This window comes from Trifolium pratense, linkage group LG2 (genome assembly GCF_020283565.1).
Source record: "Trifolium pratense cultivar HEN17-A07 linkage group LG2, ARS_RC_1.1, whole genome shotgun sequence".
NCBI classification, from domain to species: domain Eukaryota; kingdom Viridiplantae; phylum Streptophyta; class Magnoliopsida; order Fabales; family Fabaceae; genus Trifolium; species Trifolium pratense.
Window position 1 is genome coordinate 25,938,524 of NC_060060.1, and position 23,588 is coordinate 25,962,111.

The following is a 23,588-nucleotide window of genomic DNA, read 5'->3' on the forward strand; positions in this document are numbered from 1 at the left end:
ACACTTATTTTGTCTAGCATGGACAAATTTTCAAGATTCTTATTGTGTGATTCACAATATTTCTAAGTGCAACACACTCTAAATATACATAATGTAAGTTGCACTTATAGATATTGCGAGTAAAAATAAACTTACTCTTTTATCATATGATTGTTTATATCTTTTTCCCGGCAATATTTATGTCTTTAAACCATTTTAGTTAATTTATTGGAGGGTGGAGTGACAATTCAACATGTACGTAGGATTTTATTTTTCTTTCAAATTAAAGAAAAGTTGGGAAACAATTTATTTTCATCTACTTTGAATTATCTCCTCTTTTCATGTTCATAGTTCAATATTCAACAATTAAATATATAATAAAAATAGAAACAAATACTAATCCGTAGAACAATTCAATGCACAGTCTTTTAGTCAAAAATAAAATAAAATTCAATCCATAGTCTTATTTAATTGTTTTTTTTTTGTGGCGGAGTGACACTTCTACGTTAACATAGTTGATGAAACATTTTGTTTTCTACTATATACGTACTGTGATGAAAATTCTCCTTATCTTTTCATTGTTCAATATTCAACATTTGAAATTTATATTAAATAAATAAAATATTAATCAGTTGAACAATTCAATGCCCAATTAACCTTTATATAGTAACTATCTCAAATCAAATCATCATAATATTGAAGCTGCGAATATATTAAGCTATAGCAGCAATTAGGTAAGATATATATTAAACCAACTTTTTGTTTATGATTTCAATTAGTATCTAACTAATTAGCATCTCTTATTTGTTTATATGTTATTTTCAATTTTTTTCCCACCCTTATGAAGATCTTGTTTAAATGAAGTGGAAAAAAGTGCAGCTATACGGTCAGTAAGTTCAAAGTCGCCCGATTAATATAGGACTTACAAAATTTTAACCTCATGTTGTCGGCAAACTCAAAGTCATCCGATTAATATTGGACGGTCCAAATTTTAACTTAATTTATATACTAAATTTAAAATAAAAAACTGTCTTAAGACCATCTGATCTTACTCGAAAGAATCTAATATATTTATTGCACTCGGCCTGACTGCACTTAATGATATCCAAGCTATTATGAAATTTTTTTTTGCTTACATTCATTAATTAATATTTTTTTCACTACATTAATATTTTCTTTTTAGATAATTTCACTATATTAATATTTGTTGTCATTTATATTCATATTTCATTATTTTTTGGAACAACAAAGATCTATTCCTATTCTCCATCAAAAAATATATCTATTCCTATTTGTAAGACTTACTTTTTAGGTTTTTTAGTAGAATGATTTCAAATTTCTATTATGCATTAATTATATCATAGATTCATAGCCTCATACTAACTAGACTTGTTATTGTACAGCAATGGATGTAGAAAGTGTGAAGAAGCTTGGAACCTCTTTGACAGTGCCTTCTGTCCAGGAACTTATAAAGAAACCCATAACCAAAGTTCCAGAAAGATATATTCAACAAAACCAAGAAACTCATGTTGTATCTAGCAAAATCTCTTTACCACAAGTACCTGTTATTGATTTGAATAAGTTGTTGACTGAAGAAGATGGAACTGAACTAGACAAACTTGATCATGCATGCAAAGAATGGGGTTTTTTCCAGGTATGAATCACCCTCTTTTCTTCCTTTAGAAGAAAAAAAAATAAACATTAAATGCAACCACTCAGTTAATAGGGACATTGCATTACATATAAGGTCGAAGTTCAAATTCCGAACACCTCATTTATGCACCTTATAGATGGAATTTCTAGTATACTGCTTGACAAAAAAATATAGTAATATTTTTGACATGATTTTCGGACCTTTTTTGATTTGTTGCTTGCTGGATTGAGTTTATTTCAATCAATCCACAATTACCGAGCTTTAACCCTTAAAAAATTCTAACAAAATATTTCGAAGAGTCAACACTTTGCTGAGTCAACGAAAAACTAGGTGGGCCAGGATGTTACACTAGTTCACAAGTGTAATTTTTGTTGACCATCTTCGTCGGACAAGTAAAACTGCTCGGGTCCAAAGTATATTGTATGAGTCACAATTTCAATGATTAAATTATTTAGGCTTTATCTAATATGAAGAGTTGTTTCAAGTGGTATATAGTATACTAATATTATAATAAATATAAATTTTACAAAATTCATCCTTAGGTTAAAAATTTATGTTATGCAGATAATCTCTAAAATTTTTTAAAACATTAAAAATCATTTAATATATTATTAAGATCCATCAAAATAAACAATATTTTATGTATTAACAGTATTATGCATGATTTGTGCACTATGCACAATTTGAACCACTTAAATGTTATTCATGACTTTGCGATATGCACCACTTGAATCACTATTTCACGTTAGATCCGGCCTATTATTTATGACCATAAGGAGAAAAAAAATTAATGATATAATTAGTTTATTGCAATTTGAGTGTGTAGTTAAATTAGTTTATTTCAAAATATATTGTATGAATTACGTACAATCTCAATGGTTACATGATTGTGAAATTAATTTCCAGCTAATCAATCATGGAGTGAATTCTTCATTGGTGGAAAATTTCAAAAAACTTGTTCAAGATTTCTTCAATCTATCAGCAGAAGAGAAGAAAGTATTTGCACAGAAAAAAGGAGATATGGAAGGTTTTGGTCAGATGTTTGTTGTATCAGATGAAGTCAAACTTGAATGGGCTGATGTATTCTACCTAATCACACTTCCAACATACATAAGAAATCCACACTTGTTTCCTAATATTCCTCAACCATTCAGGTTCTTCCCTTATCCCTTCTATTTATATGTGTTATTTGCAAAGAACAATATATTTTTTGAGAAAACCACAATTTTGGTCCTTGAATGTGTCGGTATTGTAATTATTTTTCAAAATGTATTGAAATGCAAACACATGCATCTATATTAAGGTGAACAAATTTTACATCGGTGCGTTTGATCTGCTATAAAAAATAAAGGACTAGAAATGATAACTTCAGTTGTACTGTTTTTTATTTTAAAACTGTTCCTAAAACTGGACAAATTGGGGTTAAGGGATTGGACAAAAAGTGAAATTCTTGTTTCCCACTGAATCATAGGACAACTTTTTGTTTTCTGCTCAAGTTGTCTAAAATACAAAAATAACATTTTATCCGCTAAACATCGTCCAAGATAAAATTTGTTAAATATCTTCAACTTTTATGTGTTGTTCTGTCTTGCATTGTAATGTCATGTACTTACCAGTTTACATATCAAACGGACCCTAAACATGTGAGGCGCGCACCGTCATTATTTCCCAAAATATATTGAAATTGTGAACACTATATTGCATTTTTTTTATTAGTTATTTTATAAACTAAATAATCAACAAAAAACACATTTAAATAATAAATTAATTGAATAACTAAAAACATATTCGAGGATCAATATGACTAATAAAAGAGATAGAGATGTAAGTATTTGTAGTTTTGATACATTCAACTTCATGACCAATGTGACGGTGACGACTGACGACCAAGGACTAGAATAGTGGTTTTACCAAATATTTTTTCTCAAGAAATTATATTCAAACAGTTTTTTTATTTTTTTATTTTTCCATTACAGAGAAACCATAGAAAAGTATTCTTCGGAACTCAAAAAACTAAGTGTGACAATATTTGAGCTTATGGCAAAAGCATTAAATATACAAGCGAATGAATTGCTAGAGTTTGTTGAAGATGGAACTCAAGCAATGAGGATGAATTACTATCCTCCATGTCCTTATCCAGAACAAGTTATTGGACTCAATCCTCATTCTGATGCTGGTTGTCTTACAATCCTTCTCCAAGTCAATAATGAAATTGAAGGCCTTCAAATTAGAAAGGATGGAATGTGGGTTCCTACTAAGCCTCTCCCAAATGCTTTTATCATCAACATTGGAGACATCCTAGAGGTAACTAATTCAGACCAAGATTATTTTATACCGTCAACATATCACAATAAATCATCAGAAAAAGAAATATGCACCGACAGTCTAAAATAATTTTACACTGTCAACTAATTAATAACAATAATATTTTTCACCACATCACCTCACTTTCTTTATATGACATGATAAATTGATAGTTATTTATTAGATGATTGTGTAAAACTATTTTACACATCAGTGCATCTCCATTAAACTCATAATTCATTTGTGTGTTTTTCTTTTTGGACAATCATTTATGTGATTTTAAAAATGGTTATAATAAAAGTCAAACGTTTCTAATTATCTGACAAATATAATTGGTTGACAATGTAAAATTGTTCATAAGTTCTATTTTGCATATTACATTTAGTTGCTTAACATTATAAGTTACAACAATTCAAAAAAAAGTAAAATCACAAGAAATATTGTAAATATTTTGATTTTTCAAATATATCTTAAATTGTTTGCAGATAATGACCAACGGTATTTATCGAAGTATTGAACATCGAGCAACAATTAATTCCGAGAAGGAGAGAATTTCTATTGCCACATTTCATAGTCCTAACATGAAAACAATTATTGGTCCAGCACCAAGCCTTATTACAAAAAACTCTGCAATGTTCAATAACATGAGTTGTGAAGATTTCTTTAAAGGATATTTCTCACGCCAGCTTGAAGGGAAATCATACATTGATATCATGAGGATTCAAAATAAGTGATTTTAATCATGCATTGGGCTTTAATGCGTTGGAACATTAAAACAAGATTATAGCAACCATAGTCATGAATAATGCTAGTTTTAATTTACTCTATGTTTAATTAGTAATGAATAATGCTATCGACACAGTCTTTAGTACACACTTTTTAATACTCTCTGCAAAAATTATTTTTTAGATTCATTGAAAAACTAATGTATCTAACCTATATTTAGACTAGATACATTTGTTTTTCAATGAATCTAAAAAACATTGTTTGCTTATATATAAAGTCGGGGAAGTACTATTTTATCAGTTAAAATTCATACAAGTTCCACTTAATTTATATGGAATACATATAATTCATTGGGACTCATGTGAATTTTAATTAATAAATTAAAAAAAAGTGTGTTAGTGACAATGTTGTTGCTTAGAGATTGTGTTGCGGCTAGACTTATTTCCTTTGAATTTAAAGAGAATATTCAATAAATTTGTTTGATTTCATATGCTTAACTTTTGTGTTTTTTAAATAATTGGTATTAATTTGCTTATATATGTGGAACTCTTCTCTCCCGACCCCCTCATTTTTTTTTCTATCCCTCAAAAATCTCATTTTGCCTTTTGCGGTTTGAAATTTTTTTGCCAACAAACTTCGGTTTTTACGGAAATTCAGGGGGTAGAAAAGAAATACGAGGGGTCGGGAGAGAAATCATCTTTTATTAACTTAATATCAATGTGAATGTTAGGAAACCCTAGCCTCCCTTTGTCTCATTGTTTTCACGCCCCAGGCGAAATTTTGGTGCCTGGGGTGATATTTTCATCAAAAATCAAGCCAGTCTGCTGTTTTGCCGCCTGGGGCGGAATTTTTATTGCCTGGGGCGGAATTTCTGTAGCTTGGGGCGGAAATGTTCGTGCCTGGGGCGAAAATCTCATTTAATGGCCTCAGCTATAAAATGAAGTGGTAGATCTGAAATTAGGGATCGAAAATTGACTGGAAAAACATCATTTTGAAGGGAATTGAGAGATCTAGGAGCTTGGAGGCAAGGATTGAAGTGTGGAAACACATTAAGATCAACTTGTAATCATGCTTTCTCTTACTCTTTTGATTGTAATTTCTCGTTTCACTATGTGTAACTAAATTTCCATGATTGGTCCTTAGGGGATTCTAATTGTTATTTTTCTTGAACAATGTGATTATCATATGATATGATCAATGAATTACGAAGTTAGTTTCTTTGATTATTCCTTGTGCTTAATGCTTTGTATGAATTTGCGACTTATATGATGATTTCAATGATTTGTTTTACTATGACGATAGGAATGAATCATCGATCTAGGGATAATTAATCAATTAACTTTCACTCAAGACATTTTGGATTGTTAATTGAGATTTTAAGGATTAAGGTTTTTATTCCTCAATTGATCATCGAGTCATCTAAGACATTAGGGATTGATGATCAAGGGAGAAGATTATGTTACCAAGACATTTGGTATAATCAATTGAGATTTAATCTAATCAGGTAACTACATGGAGTACTCATACATGAAATTACCAAGAAAAATAATAATTAGGTGAACCAATAAGGACCAATCGCTTCTCTTCATGAATTTGAATTCTAAGTCATTTTTAAGTTTATGATAAAAATCCAAACCAAGTTAAACTCCCCCCTTTGCATTTTAATTATTAATCCTAAATTAATTTAATTGTTTTGTCGAGATTAAAACAATCCCTGTGGATACGAACTTTGATTTTATTACTTGACGACAATTTAGTACACTTGCTAAATTTTTATCACTTCTCTCTGTTGGTTTGAATTGAATTGGTTTTGTTTGAATGGTTTGGTTTTGGTAAGCTCGGAATGAATTGGATGTTGGATTGGTTTGAGATTGGTTCTTCTATCTGATGGTTTCTCTCTTTGGAGACTACTTCTCTCTCGGATGATTGCTCACTTTGGTTGCTTCTCTCAATTGGTTAGTTATTAGCTCGGTTGGTTACGCTAGTAGTTGGTTGATTTATTTTCAGGGTTAACTTGTAACAAGCTTAAAAGCTTAGTAAGCTTTAGCTTGAGGGGTAGTATTAAGATAAAATGTTTTGAGTTTATATTATTTAGTATGTTTTTCGTATTTTGTTTTGTTTGACAAACTCACAATGCTTCTTGTTAATGCATCGTGAGTTTGAGGGTAGGTGTTAGATAATAAGTTATTGAGCTTGCTATTGGACCCATTAGGTTTGCTATATAATCCCTTGTGAATGTAAATGTTAGGAAACCCTAGTCTCCCTTTGTCTCATCTCTTTGTATTCCTCTTTTGTTAACTGTCTCCATAGTTTAACTGTTATTTTTCATTTGTATTTATCATTTTGTTTAGGGATAGAAAATAAAGAAAATACCATATATGTGCGTCAAAAATATATGCCATATGCAATATATAATATTTACAAATTTAAGAATATATGGTTGCATGTAAGTGGAGGTCAATATCAAGTTCAAGGTTCTAGCGAGGCTTGATATTGATCATTGTCCTAAAGATTCGTTCCATGATAGAGACTAGAGAGCGATAAGGACATGGTTGGTTAAGCTCACATGACAACATATTTATTTTCTAGAACCACAAAAGAGGAAACATAATAGAAATTAAGGGTTTAAGTGTTGAGAGATTTTGGGTAAGGTTCTGGGAATGGAAAATACGTTCTAAGTGAGTTTTTAAGTGATTATAGTAAAGGGTTAAGAGAGGAAATGAAAGAAATTGAGAATTGCTCTTGGCCAGTGAATAATTCAAGACAATTTGATGGTCACTTTTGTAATTTCCTTGGAAGAGGAAATGATAAAAAAAAAAGGGTTTGTTCTTGTTAGCTAACTTTATGTAACTCTTTTTTATCTGTTCTAAAAATTGATTGATAGTAGATTGAAGAATTACTCTCTCCTTGAGTGAGTCAATTTATACCTAATTAGAAAAATTATCTTATTGCGTATCATCTACTCTAATTACTCTAATGATGCTTTCTCTCCAGATCCCCCGTGATTCTTTTATGTTCCCCAATATTCCAATTTTTTCCTTGCAGAAAAATTCGGTTCGCAGAAACCGAATTTTTCCTAGTGCAAAATCAGAGTAAATTTTGGTTTTTAGAAACCGAAATTTGTTTTCAAGGCAAAAAAAAACTTCGATTTCTACAAACCGAAATCTGGGGGCGCGTTAAACAATTTTCATTATTTATCCATGATGCATGAGGAAAAAGCTTATGCATCATAACCACTCCTCATTATGTGTGTGAATTTATAGTGACTTTTTTATTTCGTCTATGTAAAAAAAAAAAACTAACCCATGAGTATGTATCGAAGGTCTCTCAACGATTTAAAAAATTACTATTTTTTGTACTAATCTCGGTAATATATATTTTTTAATAGCTTAATTACACTTTTAATTTTTTATCTTTATTTTAGGTTTTAAGTTGATCCCTTATATTTTAAAAGTTTCAAGTTGGTCCCTCCCGTCAAATTTTTTATTATTACCGTTAAATTTGAACATATGTCATCTTTTCAAGTTTGGTTTCCGTTTGAAACTTTTAAAAGACAATTGACCAACTTAAAATCTAAAATAATAATAAAAGAGAAAAAAAAAATGCAATTAAGCCTTATTTAATTAAGTGAGTAGTTGGAATTTATGTTGTTTACCTGCCATTCAAAAAAAGAAAATTTGTTGTTTACCTTCACGTGAAGAAACGTGCTCTGTCTGTCATTCTTCACTAGTAATTAAATACGGATATGGATTGGGTGCTGTCAATGACTGTGACTACATGCAGTCGGTAGATCACAGTCGTCCGATTTGTAATCGGACAGTTCAGAGTTAAAGTTAAAATATTTATATTTTATAAAACTAAAATGCACTAAGATCAGATCCATCCGATTTTTATCAAACGGTTCAGAGAAGTTGACTGTAGCCTGACTGTACCATGGCTGACTGCTCAGAATCCATTTCCATGAAATACTCATTTTCAAATGGTGTCCATGCATTGAAGCGTTTCATTCCATCAAACACAGTCTTATCTAAAATCATCATTCAAAGCTATCTTAAGCTAATCAAGGTAAGAAATATTTCATTTTTACATTCACATGCATCTAGTACTTCATATATTTTATAATTACATTCCAAGTAATTTGCAGCTTCTAATATAGTTTATTGAAAAAGGTAACATATATATAATCAAATTGGATTCATAACTTGAAAAAAAAAATGTTCAAGTGTGGAACCTCATTATTGGTGCCTTCAGTCCAAGAACTTGCAAAACAGGCCAACATTGAAGTTCCAGAAAAGTATCTTCAACCAAATCAAGATCCTATTGTTGTATCAAATACAACTTCTTTACAACAAGTTCCAATCATTGATCTAAGTAAATTGTTATCTGAAGATGCAAATGAGCTAGAGAAGCTAGATCTAGCTTGTAAAGAATGGGGGTTCTTCCAGGTTTGAACTATATTACTCCTCCTGAATGCATTGTATTTTTCATTGGTATACTGTAAAAAATTCTTAATTGATTCCCTGAACTATGAAGTTATTGTGCTGGATAAGAAGAAAGAAGATTGTTTGTGAGATATACTAGAAGGTGTCTTGTCTAGTTTTTGCTCATAGAATTTGAGTTGGACGTAATTCAACCCTTTTATAAAATTGGTTTGTAAAGTAAGGACTGTCTCAACATATAAACTTATGTTCAAGTCTTATCTCATACATTGTCGGACACTTAACATATCCTTTTAGATCACGACTGGACATGTAGTGATGACCTAATATCAAATGACCTGACAATTTTCGATAGATAGACTCTAATACCATCTTACAATTTTGGATTGGCCAAATTCAACCCATACAAAAGCAGCTTGTATACTGTAAAGTGATGACTGCTCCAACTTATAAACTTATATTTAGTTGTTATCTCATCCAATGTGTTGAGTATGACTCATATGCATCGGGAAGAGGGCTGGGGGCAGCCCAGGAGCTGAGGTGGCGTAGTATTATTATAAATACAGTCTGTAACACTAAAATCATAATTCATTCAAGTTAATAAACACAAACGGTAGTGACTCTGCCCACAATTTGGGGAACTCCGTTATGAAACATCGTGTGTTCATTGTTTGCGTTTAGTTATTATTTCTCTTTTGTTTCAAGTTGTTCTAACACAAATTTAAACTGTTAATACTGTCTATTTTCAATGTTTCTGTTTTTCTGTTCTGCAAATTTGAAGAAATACAATTAAAGGGAAATTTTATACCTCTAGTCAATGTTGGATTTGTCTCCATCTGCTTCATTTTAATAGCAGCAAATATGACATCAAATAACATTTGTGACCAATATATTGATAGACAAAATACATCTTGCATTCTTGCATTTCCTTAATTTGTTTAAATGTAACAGATATAGTTATTTATATACTCTAAATCTCTAATTTTATAAACTTTCTAAGATGTCCAATATTGAAATTTATTACAGTTGATTAATCATGGAGTCAATCCATCATTGATAGAAAATGTGAAGATAGGTGTTAAAGAATTCTTAACCTTGCCCGTGGAAGAGAAGAAGAAACTTTGGCAAACCCCAAATGATATAGAAGGATTTGGTCAATTATTTGTTGCATCTGAAGATCAAAAGTTAGAATGGGCAGATTTATTCTTCATCGCGACTCTTCCATCATATGCAAGGAATCCACGCTTATTTCCAAATATTCCACAACCATTTAGGTTTTCTATCTTTTTCTCACTCTGTCTTTGTTTTCTAGCCACAATGTTGTTAGTCGCAGATCGTGAAAAATTGTTTGCTCAAATTCTGCAGTAAAACAGTGATGCTTCAACCGCTGTTTGACAACATTTTGCACTAAATACCGTATCACAAAACAATAGTACTTTGTTCAGAGAGAATCTACTACGTTGTAGCAATATAGCGCCACTAGTTTCCCTCTTATCATGATATTATTATTACTCTACTCTAACCAACATTGTTTCATATTGCAGAGAAAATTTAGAGACCTATTGTTTAGAATTGAAAAAAGTTTGTATCACAATCATCAAACATATGGAAAAAGCTCTTAAAGTTGAACTAAATGAAATACTAGAATCATTTGATGATATAAATCAATCAATGAGGTTCAATTACTACCCTCCTTGTCCCAAACCAGAAAATGTCATTGGATTGAATCCTCATTCTGATGCGGCGGCCTTAACCATCCTTCTCCAAGCAAGTGATATTGAAGGTCTCCAAATAAGAAAAGATGGACAGTGGATTTCTATTAAACCACTCACCAATGCTTTTGTCATAAACATTGGAGACATTTTGGAAGTAATAATTGATAGAAAATTAGTCATATTTTCTCTTATTATTTTACCCTTTTATGTGTTATCAGTGTGTAAGAACCAAAATCAAATGTAAGCGCCAAGCACATTTAGCCGGTGGAGCTATGTGTGAATAAATTTTACACTAAATTAGTAAAATTATTGCGGTCTGATGTTTGAAGCACCAAGTGGAGAATAGGTGCAGTGTGAATGCGTGCACTCACACGCATTTGGACCATCTGTTCAAGATCTGGCGGTCTATATTTTAATGAAATTTTTTATTTTTTTAAATTTAAAATATAGAACTTGAAATATAGACCGTCTGATCTTATTTGGACGGTCGAGATATGACTGTCTATAGTCAAGGGTTGTATAACTGCACACAACGCGAAGTTAACTATCGCTGAAATTCAAAGGCTTTCACTTTAGTCTCTTGAGATAATTCGAAAGCAAAAATTGACTGATCCAAAAGAATTAATGTAGTTGAAGATGTTCAACTTCAGAAATAATTTTGTAATTCCATTCCATTCATTTGACATATGTAATTTTAGATACTAAAATGGTCGCAATGTCGCAAAGTATGACTATGTACATCAGTTTTACACTCTTACTGATAAATGTATCAATACTCTGAGGATTAAGAATTATTAATACTCACCTTAAATGGTTTTGCAGATTCTGACCAATGGAATTTATCGAAGTATTGAACATCGAGCTACAGTTAACTCAAAGAAAGAGAGGATTTCCATTGCAACATTTCACAGACCTCCAATGAGCAAGGTTTTAGGTCCAACACCAAGTCTTGTTACTTCTGAAATGCCTGCATTGTTCAAAACACTTACAGTGGAAGACTACTACAAAGTATTCTTTTCACGCCAGCTACAAGGAAAATCATGCCTTGATGTTATGAGAATCCAAAATGAGAATAATAAGCCATAAAAGTTTTGTAGGACTATTTGGGCTAAAAATAAACATGTCTGAAAATAGTTACCCCCTATGTGGTGGTAGCTAAAGAAAATTAAATAATTCAATAATGTGGATTTGTACTATCATGGGAATCGAAAATTACTATTATTAAACTTTCATAAACAACGGTTGCAAGGTTTCATACCTGTAATTGACTAAATGTTTAAACCAGAATGATTAATTTTAGTCTAGTTCATATTGCACACAAGGTGCTTGATAAATTGTCAAAACTATGATTTTTGCTTTCTAAGTTTTGATAATAACTACTAACTAGTGTACTTGTGCATTGCAATCAAAATTAATATCTATATTAATTTGATGGAAGGTGTTTATTTGATTGATATTATAACGCAAAATTTCTTAGTCTCATAAGTACGTTGCGCCAGAATTTTTTTTTAAAACTGTTTTATAGGCATCTGGTCTTTCCGATAACGTTTTCTTTGCTGATCATTTCTGATTTTAAATTAATGATCTATTCAACCCAAATAGATTGAGACCATTAAGTCTAACAGTGGGTCAACTATGGAAGCATCGGAATCCATTGATCCCATCGCGATGGAAGAGAATGCGAAGTTGATAGTAAAATGGGAATTAGCATATGTTTGAATTGATTTATTTTTGAGTTTATACAAAACAATAAATATTTATAAAAGTTAGGCCAAATAACCATTTTTAAAAGTTCTAGTAAGATCTTTTTTTTTTTATTTTTTTTATTTTTATATTTTAAGAAAAATTATAATATATTATCAAACATATCTTTTAGAGTTTAATGGAGATGCACTGATGGTACAAAATAATTTTATGCAGTCATCCAATAAGAAACCGTCAATCTCTCATGTCATACGAAGAAAGTGGGGTGACGTGGCGGAATATATAGTTCTTATTGACAACTCTATCTTTTAACCTCATTATAATAAAAAATAAAAACAACATTTAACCTTTTTTTATAAAAAATAAGTACTGTATCTTAGAGTTTTTAGAAGTGAAAGGAAAATAAAGTGAAATTTTTTTTTTCTGCCCCTACATTTATCTCTTTACCCCAACATATTTTAAAATATTATCATTCTACCCTTATATTAAAGTGTGTTGATATGTTAAAAGTGTGCTGATATGTTAAACCTGCATCAAAAGTGTGCTGGTATGTTAAAATTACATTTATCTCTTTAACATATTTTACCGGAACACTTTTCAAAAGTGTGCTGGTATGTTATTTAGCCACGGTTACACCATGGCTAAAACCGTGGCTAAATGGAAAATTTTGGAAAAAATTGCATCAAACCAAGGATGACTTACGACACCAAAATACTTTCAAAATTATTCAAAATCACTTTAGAAATTACATGGAAAAAGCAGAATATTTTGATGTTTTTATGTTTATAAAATTGTAGTTTTCACTGCTGCGCATAAGAAGTATTCGGTTCTTGATCGGCTCGACCGTAACCGGTTTAGCATGTGATTCTTATACTTGTGTGTTTATTACTTCAAATTCGTTTATCTATAATTTAACTAAAGTACCTACTATAAGAGAACTATTGTTTTTAAGCGATACTGCATTTGATTCGCTAAAAAATAAGGTACTGGTCTGGACAAGACAACTTTAGTTGTATTGTGTTTGATATAAAAACTATTTCTGGAATAGGACAAACTGGGGGCCAAGGGATTGGACAAAAAACCTAAATTCTTGTCCTCAACTGAACCACGAGACAACATTTTGTCCTCTGCACAAGTTGTCTAAAAAACCAAAATAACATTTTGTTCATCAAACATCGTACAAAGACAAAATTTGTTCAACACCTTAAACTTTATCCTGTACTGTTCTGTCTTATATTGTCCCGTACTGTTCTGTCCAGTACTTATATGCAAACAACTTATGCAATATAAATTAAGTTTTATGCTATTTTATAAGTTCACACTAGTGAAAATTATATTTTTATAAGCTATTTTATCATAAACTACCTTGACAAACTTATAATAATACATAAAAATTACATAAGCTGTTTGCATAAGCTCAAAAATAAATTGATTACAAAAAAAATTATACCTTTAAATAAATAAAATAAATCTTAAGCTATTATAAATATAAATCCTAACGATTCTAAACAGAAATATAAATCTAAAATCTTTAAAATTAAATATATTTAGACATTCTTCTCGAATAAAGAGAGAACAAATTTACATGTGTGGTTAATGCACTTCCACTTGAGCATACATGGCGTACTTTTAGGACAATCTTCATCAAATTCACATTTAACTATTGCTGTAATAAATAAATAAAAAAAATAATAAAACAATGTTACTTGTAAAAATTGTTAGAAGGTTGTGGCCAAACTATAAAATAAAGAAAGAAACATAAAAAGGATGAAAATGACTTACCTTCAACGTTCTTTCTAACAAGTAATAGCGTAAGAAATAAAAGCAAAACAAAAATAAGCATTTTAACCATAGTTTAAGCAATTCACATCTAACAAATAGAATATATTTTGAGCACTTATAATGCTAAAAACAATTTAATAATTGATGTAGGAGGATTTCTTCTGTATTTTATTATTTTAGTTAGATTTAGTTCTATTATATTTTAGGTTGATTCCTTATTTTTATATTTCACCTAGGTTAGTTATTTTTATATTTTAGGTAGATTTGTAATTTTTATTTAGCTAGGTTTGTTGTTTTTATTTTTACAATCTTTAGGAGATTTGTTAATTGACTCCAAATTACTCTTTCGGTGGACTCCGAAACCCTATTTTGACAAGTTTGTGTTTGCGGCTTGTCTTTATCCATTAGGTTTAGCGTTTTGCTAACCTAGCGCTTCCGTACTGCGTCAATAATGATCCAAAATTTTGTTAGGGTCAATATTAAATGTCTTTTCAGTATATTAATGTTTTGTTTTTGACCCTTCAATTAAAATAGTTAGTAAAGTGGTGACTAAAGGGGTGACGTAAAAAGATTGCTAATCATAATTAGATTTTATTAGTTTTTAATTAACTTTTTTTAACTTTTAATTATACAAAGGGAAACTCTAAAATCAAAACATCGATAAGTGTTAGCGTAACTAATAAAAATATCGAAATAAGTGTTAGGTCGGACGCCATGTATTCTTTATAGTGTTAGGTCGAACGTCATAATTGAAATTCGAACTCCGACTCCCTCATTTATGTGTGTGTGTGTGAATTTATGAGAACTTTGCAATTTTCATCTATGTACCAAAAATTAGAAAATTAAAATCAAAACAATAGTTGAAACCTGGAAACATAGTTGAACACAAATTTAACGTATTGTACAAATATTTGATAATTGGCGTGACAACGAAGTGAAGCGCATGTTGAACGTATTGTAGAATTTTTGCACATTCCTACCTAATATATTTTATGGGTTAAATATTTTTTTTGTCTTTATAAAATTACTATATTTTGGTTTTGGTCCCTATAAAAAGTGTCATGTGTTTGTAATAACCCCAAATCTTATTGTAGTGAATAATAATTATCATTGGCCTAAAGTTTAATTAAGTTCCTTACAGAATTTTTATGTATACTGTTTTAGTCACTGTTATTTTTTAAAAAATTTAAAATTGTTTACTAAAATTTTAAATTTTTGAATAAATATTTTTTAGGCATATTTTGAATACTATAAAAATTTCTTTATAAAACTTTAGAAACTTTTAAAAAGAGAAGAGTTTAATATAAAAATTTTAAATTTCAAAAAATAAAGATAAAAGTAACAAAAATTTTCACTTAGAAATTAAATCTTAAGTTCTTTTCGAGGAACTTTTTAAAATCTTATAAATATATGTAAAATAATTATTAAAAATACATATTAATTTAACAACAAAAATTAAAACTACGTATATAATAATTTTATAGATATCATAACATGTAACTTTTTTTTTTTTTATAGAAACCATAAAGGAAATTTGGTAATTTAATAAGAAACCAAGAACATATTTAACCTTATTTTTATTTATTGTATTTAAACTATTATGTAAATACTCTTTATTCCATTTTAAATGACATAGTTTGACGAGATACACTATTCACATATCTCGTTTTGACCGTATTTTTTCACAAATAAATGAAAACAAATATTAATATATAAGATATTAAATTTGTTTCCATTAGTATTTTCAAAACATCAAATTTTTATAATTTTTACTCATACAAAATTGAAAATATTAATGATTAAAGTTGTATATATATTGACAAACATGAAATTATCAACTATATCGTTTATTTTAAGATGAAAAAGTAATTTCTTTCATAAATTATTTTTCATCTATACATCTATTCATCTATACATATAATAAATAGGATACATGACTTTGGTATGGATTTTTCATTATCCCATTTTTACCCTTTATCTATACATATAATAAATAGGATACATGACTTTGGTATGAATTTTTCATTATCCCAATTTTACCCTTTAATAATTGTTATTTTTTTATTAAAAAAAAATAAGGGTCTTTTCTTTTTCTTCTTATTATTGGCCACTAAATAATTACTTTTTTATGTTTATTTTTCTCATGCTTTACAGGTTCTATATGGAGTGTTTTCCAATGAAATGATATGAATATGATACAATAGCAAGGGTTGTACAATGTCGACGGACTTAATTTGTACCTATTCATTTATAAGGATTTTCTTTTGAAAGTATGTGGTTTTTTTATTTATATTACAAGACTAAAATTATTTTTGTTGATGATGTGTAGACATTTGAATTATATATTGCTCCATTCTGAGGGAAATTCAAAAAAGGTACACACTTCGTCTGCATTCTAAATCCAATACAATAGTGTTGCCCTTATGATATAAATGTGGTTTTAATTCACTCTTTTCTTACATTTTTTTTATTCAAATTTCTTTTATTTAATTTCATTTTGTTTAGGTGTCAATCTGTTTGCATTACTAATTCCATAATCTTTTTTTGTATACACAATACTTACACAAGGGTATTTATATAATTTAGTCACTATAATTCATATACGTTAGCAACATAGAAAACATTAATCACACAAGCGGATTAAGCGTTACGGTTTTTAGTTTGAATTTAGCTAATTGTTTTAGCATATGTTTTACTAAAATAGTTTTTGAACGCATTGATCTTCATTTTTGTAATGAATTTTTTGTACGCATTTTTACTTAATAGTTTTTTACATTTGATTCAACGTCTCTATGTGACTTTTTTTTTTGTTTTACGGCATCTCTATGTAACTTAATTTTTTTTTCCATAAGTCAATTATTCATAAAAAATTTAGAATAATCTTCAACATACATAATAGAAAATATGGATCACACATACAGGCGCGGAACGCGCCCTGTCTGGCCGCTAGAAAATAATTAGGATTGGGTTAATAACCTTTTAAGTAAAAAAATAAATTTATTAAGGTTAATAAACTTTATTATAAAATTTTTTTTTTGTTATTATATAATGATAATTATTTAGTTTATTAACACAATCCTCTTTCACAAATTAGTTTAGATAAAAAATCAAACTTATAATAAATTATTGTTTACAATTTATTTACGTTAATAAAATAGAAAATGTGGATCACACAAACAGGCGCGGAACGGCCAAACTTGGCCGCTAGTGTAAAATAAAAGTAATAATATTTTTTTCATTGTAATCAACACAACTCGCTATTATTATTTTTAAAGTGTGTATAGTCAAAAGAAATGAAATGGAGGGAGTAATCAAATTGGATTCAATCTCCAACCAGTATTAAAAAGTCAAAAGAAATGAAATGGAGGGAGTAATTAATTTGGATTTTTCCTCCAACATGTAGTATTAAACAATTCTTCGTAATATGTTCAATTGAAACCTTATCAATCTATGCAACATAATTCAACAATAATAAAAATGTCTAAGTTTGGAACCTCCTTATTGGTGCCTTCTGTCCAAGAGATTGCAAAGCAACCCAGCATACAAGTTCCAAAACAATACCTTCAACCAAATCAAGATCCTATTGATGTATCCAATACAACTTCTTTACAACAAGTTCCAATCATTGACCTTAGTAAATTGTTATCTGAAGATTCATTTGAGCTAGAGAAGCTAGATCATGCATGTAAAGAATGGGGGTTCTTCCAGGTTTCAACTTTGAACTATTTTTTTGAACTTTGCACTATTAATGATCATCCTATATTATGTTTTTCACTAGTTTGAACAATTCTGAAGAAAAGTTTACATAATAATTACTATAAAATTTAAAGTAAATTCAAATGAAATTTCGTTAGTTTGGTTCAGTGGTAATTAACGCTGGACTTGGTAGGAATGACCCTGGTTCGATTTCCCGCAACTGTGATCAGAAGGGGACTGAAACCACTTGATGCAGCACTGACCCCCGAACTAGATTAGGTGATTCAGTGAGCCAGATACTTATGGTGAAAACAAAAAAAAAATATATTATCTATGGACTTGATGATCACTCTTCAGGGCCCTTAATTAAAAGAGTTTATACTTAGATTCTTAGATTTATTGATAATTTGTAATAAGGTGGTTAATTTTTAATTTTTTTGACAATAATAAGGTGGTTAATTTAACTACACGGTTCTCTAACTTGCTAGAAATGTTATCTTTGATGCTGTATGGCAAGAAGTAAGATTGTTTATGGGAGATACTTGCATGTTTCTTATTCAGAACTAGTGTTTTCTATTTTCAATGTTGCTGGTTCTATTCTGTTTGAATTCTGTTTTTCTGTGAATAATAATGCTAGCTTCAGACCAACAATGAAATGTTCTAAGTGGCAGGGGTCTTGAGCCTCTTAAGCAGGTGGTTAGGGATTCAATTCCTGACTTTTGTGTATGGAAAGAATTCGGTTGGAAGAAGAGAACTTATTTTATGTGTCCCATTGTTAACGGCGTTGAAAACTTTGTATTGTCTGGTTAATGCAATTCAACACTTTCATAGATTTTCATAAATTTGTAAGATATCTAAAATTGAAATTGATTACAGCTGATTAATCATGGAGTGAATCCTTCATTGGTGGATAATGTGAAGATAGGCGTTAAAGATTTCTTAAGTCTTCCAATGGAAGTGAAGAAGAAATTTTGGCAAACTCCAGAAGATATCGAGGGGTTTGGTCAATTGTTTGTTGTATCTGAGGATCAAAAGTTAGAATGGGCAGATTTATTCTTCACTACGACTCTTCCATCGTATGCAAGGAATCCCCGCTTATTTCCAAATATTCCGCAACCATTCAGGTTTTATATCTTTTTCTCACTTCATCTGTATTTCCATCTACAATTTGTCAATCACAGATCACAAAAATTAGTTGTTTGTTCGAATTCCACAATGTGACAAGGTATATTGCTATTATAGTGGCTATTTGACAATATTATTTTGCACTAACATTGTTTCATATTGCAGAGATAATTTAGAGAACTATTGTTTAGAACTGAAAAAAGTTTGCATCACAATCATCAAACATATGGAAAAAGCTCTTAAAATTGAACAAAATGAAATGCTAGAGTTATTTGATGATATAATGCAATCAATGAGGATGAATTACTACCCTCCTTGTCCCCAACCAGAAAATGTCATTGGACTGAATCCTCATTCTGATGCGGGGGCCTTAACCATCCTTCTGCAAGCAAATGAGATTGACGGTCTTCAAATACGAAAAGATGGACAGTGGATTTCTATTAAACCACTCACCGATGCTTTTGTAATCAACGTTGGAGACATTTTAGAGGTAATTATTTGTTTTATATCCTCTTTATATTACAGTTAGTTTAGGAATTATTATCGCCTTACCTCAAATGGTTGTGCAGATACTGACCAATGGAATTTATCGGAGTATTGAACATCGAGCTACAGTTAACTCGAAGAAAGAGAGGATTTCCATTGCCGCGTTTCACAGACCTCAAATGAGCAATGTTATAGGTCCAACACCAAGTCTTGTTACTTCTGAAAGGACTGCATTGTTTAAAACAGTTACTGTACAAGATTACTACAAAGCATTCTTTTCACGCCAGCTACAAGGGAAATCATGCCTCGATGTTATGAGAATCCAAAATGAGAATAGTAAGTGATTGAAGTTGTATAAGATTATTTGGGTTAAAAATAAACATGTTCTCTGAGTACACAGTTGCATCATATGTAGTAGCTAAGAAACAATATTCTCAGAGTACACAGTTGCATCATATCATATGTATTATGTAAGAATAAAGTCAGAATTACACCAGAGGTCCTTTATCTTATTTATTTGTAACACTTTAGTCCTTTATCTTTTATTTGTAACATATAGGTCCTTTATATTTTAAAACATGCACAATTGTGTCCTTTTTTCTATTTTTTATTTTAAAATGCTGACATGTCGATGACTTGGCAGTAATGTCACTATTTTTTTATTATTTGTTTTTTACATAAAGATTTTAAATAAAAAAATTAATTTTAGAAAATAAAAAAATTAAAATTTAAGAAAGTTCATCTTCTATCATCATCATCTTCAACCAAAAAAACTAATATCCACAATTCAAAAACCAGATCTAAGAAATTGAACCCATAAATCACATAGCAAAATCAGGCAAACATTTTTTTTTCACACCAAAATCAAGCAAACATTAAGAAAACATAAATCAAGCAAGACCCAAAAACCAGATCTGCTGCAAATTGAAAACCAGATCTAGCAAGCGAAATGAAGGCGAAGTGAAAACCCATTATTGTTCAACGAGAAAGAGGAAATCGCGTTACTGTTCATCGACCAGAGAGAAGAGAAAACCGCAACCCAGCACTAAGTCTACCGCGAAATCAAGAGAGGAGGAGATGTGATTTTCATCTGGGTTGGCAGAAACAGACGGCGGAGCGATGGTGTTCATTCAAGGAAGAAGATGAGCCAATGTTTCATCTATGAGATTTCCATGACGTTACTGTTCATTCAAGATTGAGGAGAACATAACATATATATATTGATTCTATTTCTAGGATATTTAAGAAGAAATTAATTTTGGGTTAAGTGAAGATGATGAATGATGATGAACACATTAATTTTTTGGGTTTTTTTATAATTTAAATAATTTTAATTAAAGAAAAACATTTTAAAATATAATATAATCTTACATGGCTGTGCCATCTCAGCATTTTAAATAAAAAATGAAAATAAGGATATGATTGTGCATATTTTAAAAGATAAAGGACTTATATGTTACAAATAAAAAATAAAGGATCAAAGTGTTACAAATAAATAAGATAAAGGATCTCTGGTGTAATTCTGCCAAGAATAATTAATTCAACAATTTCAATTTGTGTATATGATGGGAATTAAGTAACAACTGAACCCAAGGGCCTACGAAAGTAGGCGCATCAATCACCTTATAAAGAGTTTCTTTCAATGCTCGATAGAATGCCTCATATACCATCTGACATGCTGACATGCACCTCCCATGCAACCATTGCTCAACCAACTCCGAAAGACTCCCTTCTATATCGTACTTTATGTAACAACTCCGAGTTGTTACATAGTGAAGGAAACGCCCCTAATATCATCAGGGAACCTTACTCGATCCCTTCCCTACCTTCCATGATTTTATTAAAGTTAATGTAAAGCTTTTGGCATAATCACAATGGTAAATTAATTTTGCCAAACTCGCCACAAATTAATTGTTGAGATGAAAACATAATCTCACCACATATTTGAAACAAATATCTTTAATTAAAACAGAATCTTGTTTTGTTTTGCAAAATAGAAACATATTTTTTTAAAAAAAATTTGTACACTCAACTTTTTAAATATTAAATATATCTGTATTATTAAATAGAAATTTTTTATATTTAACACGTTAAATCAAAATCGATTCTACCAAAATAAATTTAGGATGCATTTGTTTAAACTTAAAAAAATAGCTTTGTTTTCAAAAAATTAGAGATTTTTTTTAGGGATTTTTAAAATAATCTGAAGATACTTTCTGTTTGTTCACTATTTAAAAAACCATTTTTTATTAAATGTTAAGCTGCTGCACATAAGTTCCTTGTTCCTTAAAAAAAAAGGATTTTAGAAAGGCTATTAGGATTAGCTTTTCATTTCAAGGCTAAAAATGATACTTTTAACAAAATGATTTTTTCAAAAAAATCTAAAATAAACACTATTAAAAAGATAAGAGTGATATTTTTTCAAAACTGAATAACACATGCCAAAAAAAATGTAATTATTTACTAGTGGATGTGGCACAGATGAAATTATTTGGCCATTCTTATACATCTTCATATACAACTTATTTCAACGAAAACCCACAAAAACATATTTCAAATTATCATGTTTTACTTTTATTTAATAAGTGTGATTTTTTTATTTTCTCTTATAATTCGGGACGAAGGGAGTATAAGTGTGAAGATCTTTTGCAAAAAAAGTGTGAAGATATGATAGCTTCCATGACTTACCAACTACCACCGAGGGTCCAAAAAACAGGAGAAATAATTAAGGTAGTCTGTGTTATTTTATTCTTGAAATAGATGAACAACATGGTTTTAATTAGACTCGCGGCTAGAATTTCATATTTTTTAAAGTAAATAAGTGTGTATTAAAATTTAAATTAAATCTTAATCGTGCATATTATATGTGACATCTATAAAACTGAGCATGCTCTAATAAGGAAACAGGCTAGTGGCTAGAAATATTACCATTAACGTGGATAAGTGAAATGACCAAGGTTTAAGCTCTGGTCCTCTACATATATAATGTAATGTCCTACCAACTTAGCTAAATTCACAGGAGTATTTGTTATTTATTTTTTTACATTAAAAATATTGATTCTATTTCGCACATCATTTTTTTTTTTTGGTTACACGCACATCATTTTATTTGGATGGTTGTCATATGATAAATTTATATTATAGATGTTACCTAATTTCCCTCTCAATTTTGTCGTGTGGTTTTGTTTACGTGCTTCTACCAATCCATCATATAGTTTGTACAATAATTTTTGCCTCTCAAGTCTCAACCACTTGCTACTTGCTTTATATTTTATATAAGCGGTTGCCAATCCACCATGGGCTACTTCCCTCTCTTTTCCCTAACTTGGACCCATGAAAGATTTGTCCAAATATTCCACCATAGATTATATCATTCCACATTTCCACCATCTCCTCTCTCTCTGCACTATATATATATTTTTTATTTCTTTAATTTTCCAAAAAGGGTCTTTAATAATTTAGAGTTCGATTACGAGGAAATAAAGCTTAGTCAAGAATTACTTGTATCCTATTTTTTATATCGTTTAGAAAAAAATTAGAATAAAAATAATTCTTGATTAAACTTTTTTGAATTATATAAGGACACTACTAGAAATTTGTTGTTTTCCTGCGAATTTGGGCAAAAAATTCGCAGGAAATCTGCAAATTATTGAGGTTCACAGCTAAAACCTTCGTGGGTAATTGTTTCCTGCCGTTTTTTGAATCCTCAGTAAACTTTCCTGCGGAGTTCCTGCCGAAAATGAGAATAAATCCGCAGCACATGTTCGTGCGAAATTTCCGCAGGTAGTTCTGCCGTAAAATCTGCAGGAAACTTGTTTCCACAGAGAAAGCTGCAGAAATTTCCCAGGAAATGAGTTTCCGCAGATAAATCTGCAGAAACTTCTCTTGAATTTTTTAATTTTTTTTAAACACAAATGAATATTAATTTTTTTTAATAATCATATCATAACAGACACGAAAATGAATATTAAAAAACAT

At 29.9% G+C, this 23,588-nt stretch overlaps 3 protein-coding genes across 6 annotated transcripts; all 3 read left to right on the plus strand.

Annotated features, from left to right (window-relative positions):
• Positions 1-608: 608 nt before the first annotated feature.
• LOC123911580 (probable 2-oxoglutarate/Fe(II)-dependent dioxygenase) lies at positions 609-5,160 on the plus strand. Of its 3 annotated transcripts, none has more exons than XM_045963030.1 (5): positions 609-713; positions 1,383-1,633; positions 2,540-2,787; positions 3,610-3,937; positions 4,423-5,160. In XM_045963030.1, exons 2-5 carry the CDS (start codon positions 1,385-1,387, stop codon positions 4,669-4,671), a joined length of 1,074 nt encoding a protein of 357 aa, XP_045818986.1. In that variant the 5' UTR covers positions 609-713; positions 1,383-1,384; the 3' UTR covers positions 4,672-5,160. The 3 variants fall into 3 exon arrangements, with proteins under 3 accessions (XP_045818986.1, XP_045818988.1, XP_045818987.1); XM_045963032.1 differs by lacking the exon at positions 609-713 and adding an exon at positions 851-869; XM_045963031.1 differs by lacking the exon at positions 609-713 and adding an exon at positions 1,077-1,273.
• Positions 5,161-8,644: 3,484 nt separating this feature from the next.
• Positions 8,645-12,090, plus strand: LOC123911582 (protein SRG1-like). Of its 2 annotated transcripts, XM_045963034.1 has the most exons (5): positions 8,645-8,728; positions 8,833-9,108; positions 10,129-10,376; positions 10,647-10,971; positions 11,640-12,090. In XM_045963034.1, the coding sequence occupies exons 2-5, from the start codon at positions 8,878-8,880 to the stop codon at positions 11,901-11,903; spliced, it is 1,068 nt and encodes a 355-aa protein (XP_045818990.1). In that variant the 5' UTR covers positions 8,645-8,728; positions 8,833-8,877; the 3' UTR covers positions 11,904-12,090. The 2 variants fall into 2 exon arrangements, with proteins under 2 accessions (XP_045818990.1, XP_045818991.1); XM_045963035.1 differs by having other exon boundaries at positions 8,683-9,108.
• Positions 12,091-17,574: 5,484 nt separating this feature from the next.
• On the plus strand, positions 17,575-20,275 carry LOC123911583 (protein SRG1-like). Its single transcript, XM_045963036.1, has 4 exons — positions 17,575-18,011; positions 18,876-19,123; positions 19,290-19,614; positions 19,694-20,275. The coding sequence occupies exons 1-4, from the start codon at positions 17,754-17,756 to the stop codon at positions 19,952-19,954; spliced, it is 1,092 nt and encodes a 363-aa protein (XP_045818992.1). The 5' UTR covers positions 17,575-17,753; the 3' UTR covers positions 19,955-20,275.
• Positions 20,276-23,588: the final 3,313 nt, after the last annotated feature.

Coding starts and splice junctions, on each gene's coding strand:
- LOC123911582 (XM_045963034.1), top strand. CDS start 8,878: ATGTTCAAGTGTGGAACCTCATTATTGGTGCCTTCAGTCCAAGAACTT. Junction 9,109..10,128: donor AAGAATGGGGGTTCTTCCAG/GTTTGAACTATA, acceptor AATTTATTACAG/TTGATTAATCATGGAGTCAA. Junction 10,377..10,646: donor AATATTCCACAACCATTTAG/GTTTTCTATCTT, acceptor TTCATATTGCAG/AGAAAATTTAGAGACCTATT.
- LOC123911583 (XM_045963036.1), top strand. CDS start 17,754: ATGCAACATAATTCAACAATAATAAAAATGTCTAAGTTTGGAACCTCC. Junction 18,012..18,875: donor AAGAATGGGGGTTCTTCCAG/GTTTCAACTTTG, acceptor AATTGATTACAG/CTGATTAATCATGGAGTGAA. Junction 19,124..19,289: donor AATATTCCGCAACCATTCAG/GTTTTATATCTT, acceptor TTCATATTGCAG/AGATAATTTAGAGAACTATT.
- LOC123911580 (XM_045963030.1), top strand. CDS start 1,385: ATGGATGTAGAAAGTGTGAAGAAGCTTGGAACCTCTTTGACAGTGCCT. Junction 1,634..2,539: donor AAGAATGGGGTTTTTTCCAG/GTATGAATCACC, acceptor ATTAATTTCCAG/CTAATCAATCATGGAGTGAA. Junction 2,788..3,609: donor AATATTCCTCAACCATTCAG/GTTCTTCCCTTA, acceptor TTTCCATTACAG/AGAAACCATAGAAAAGTATT.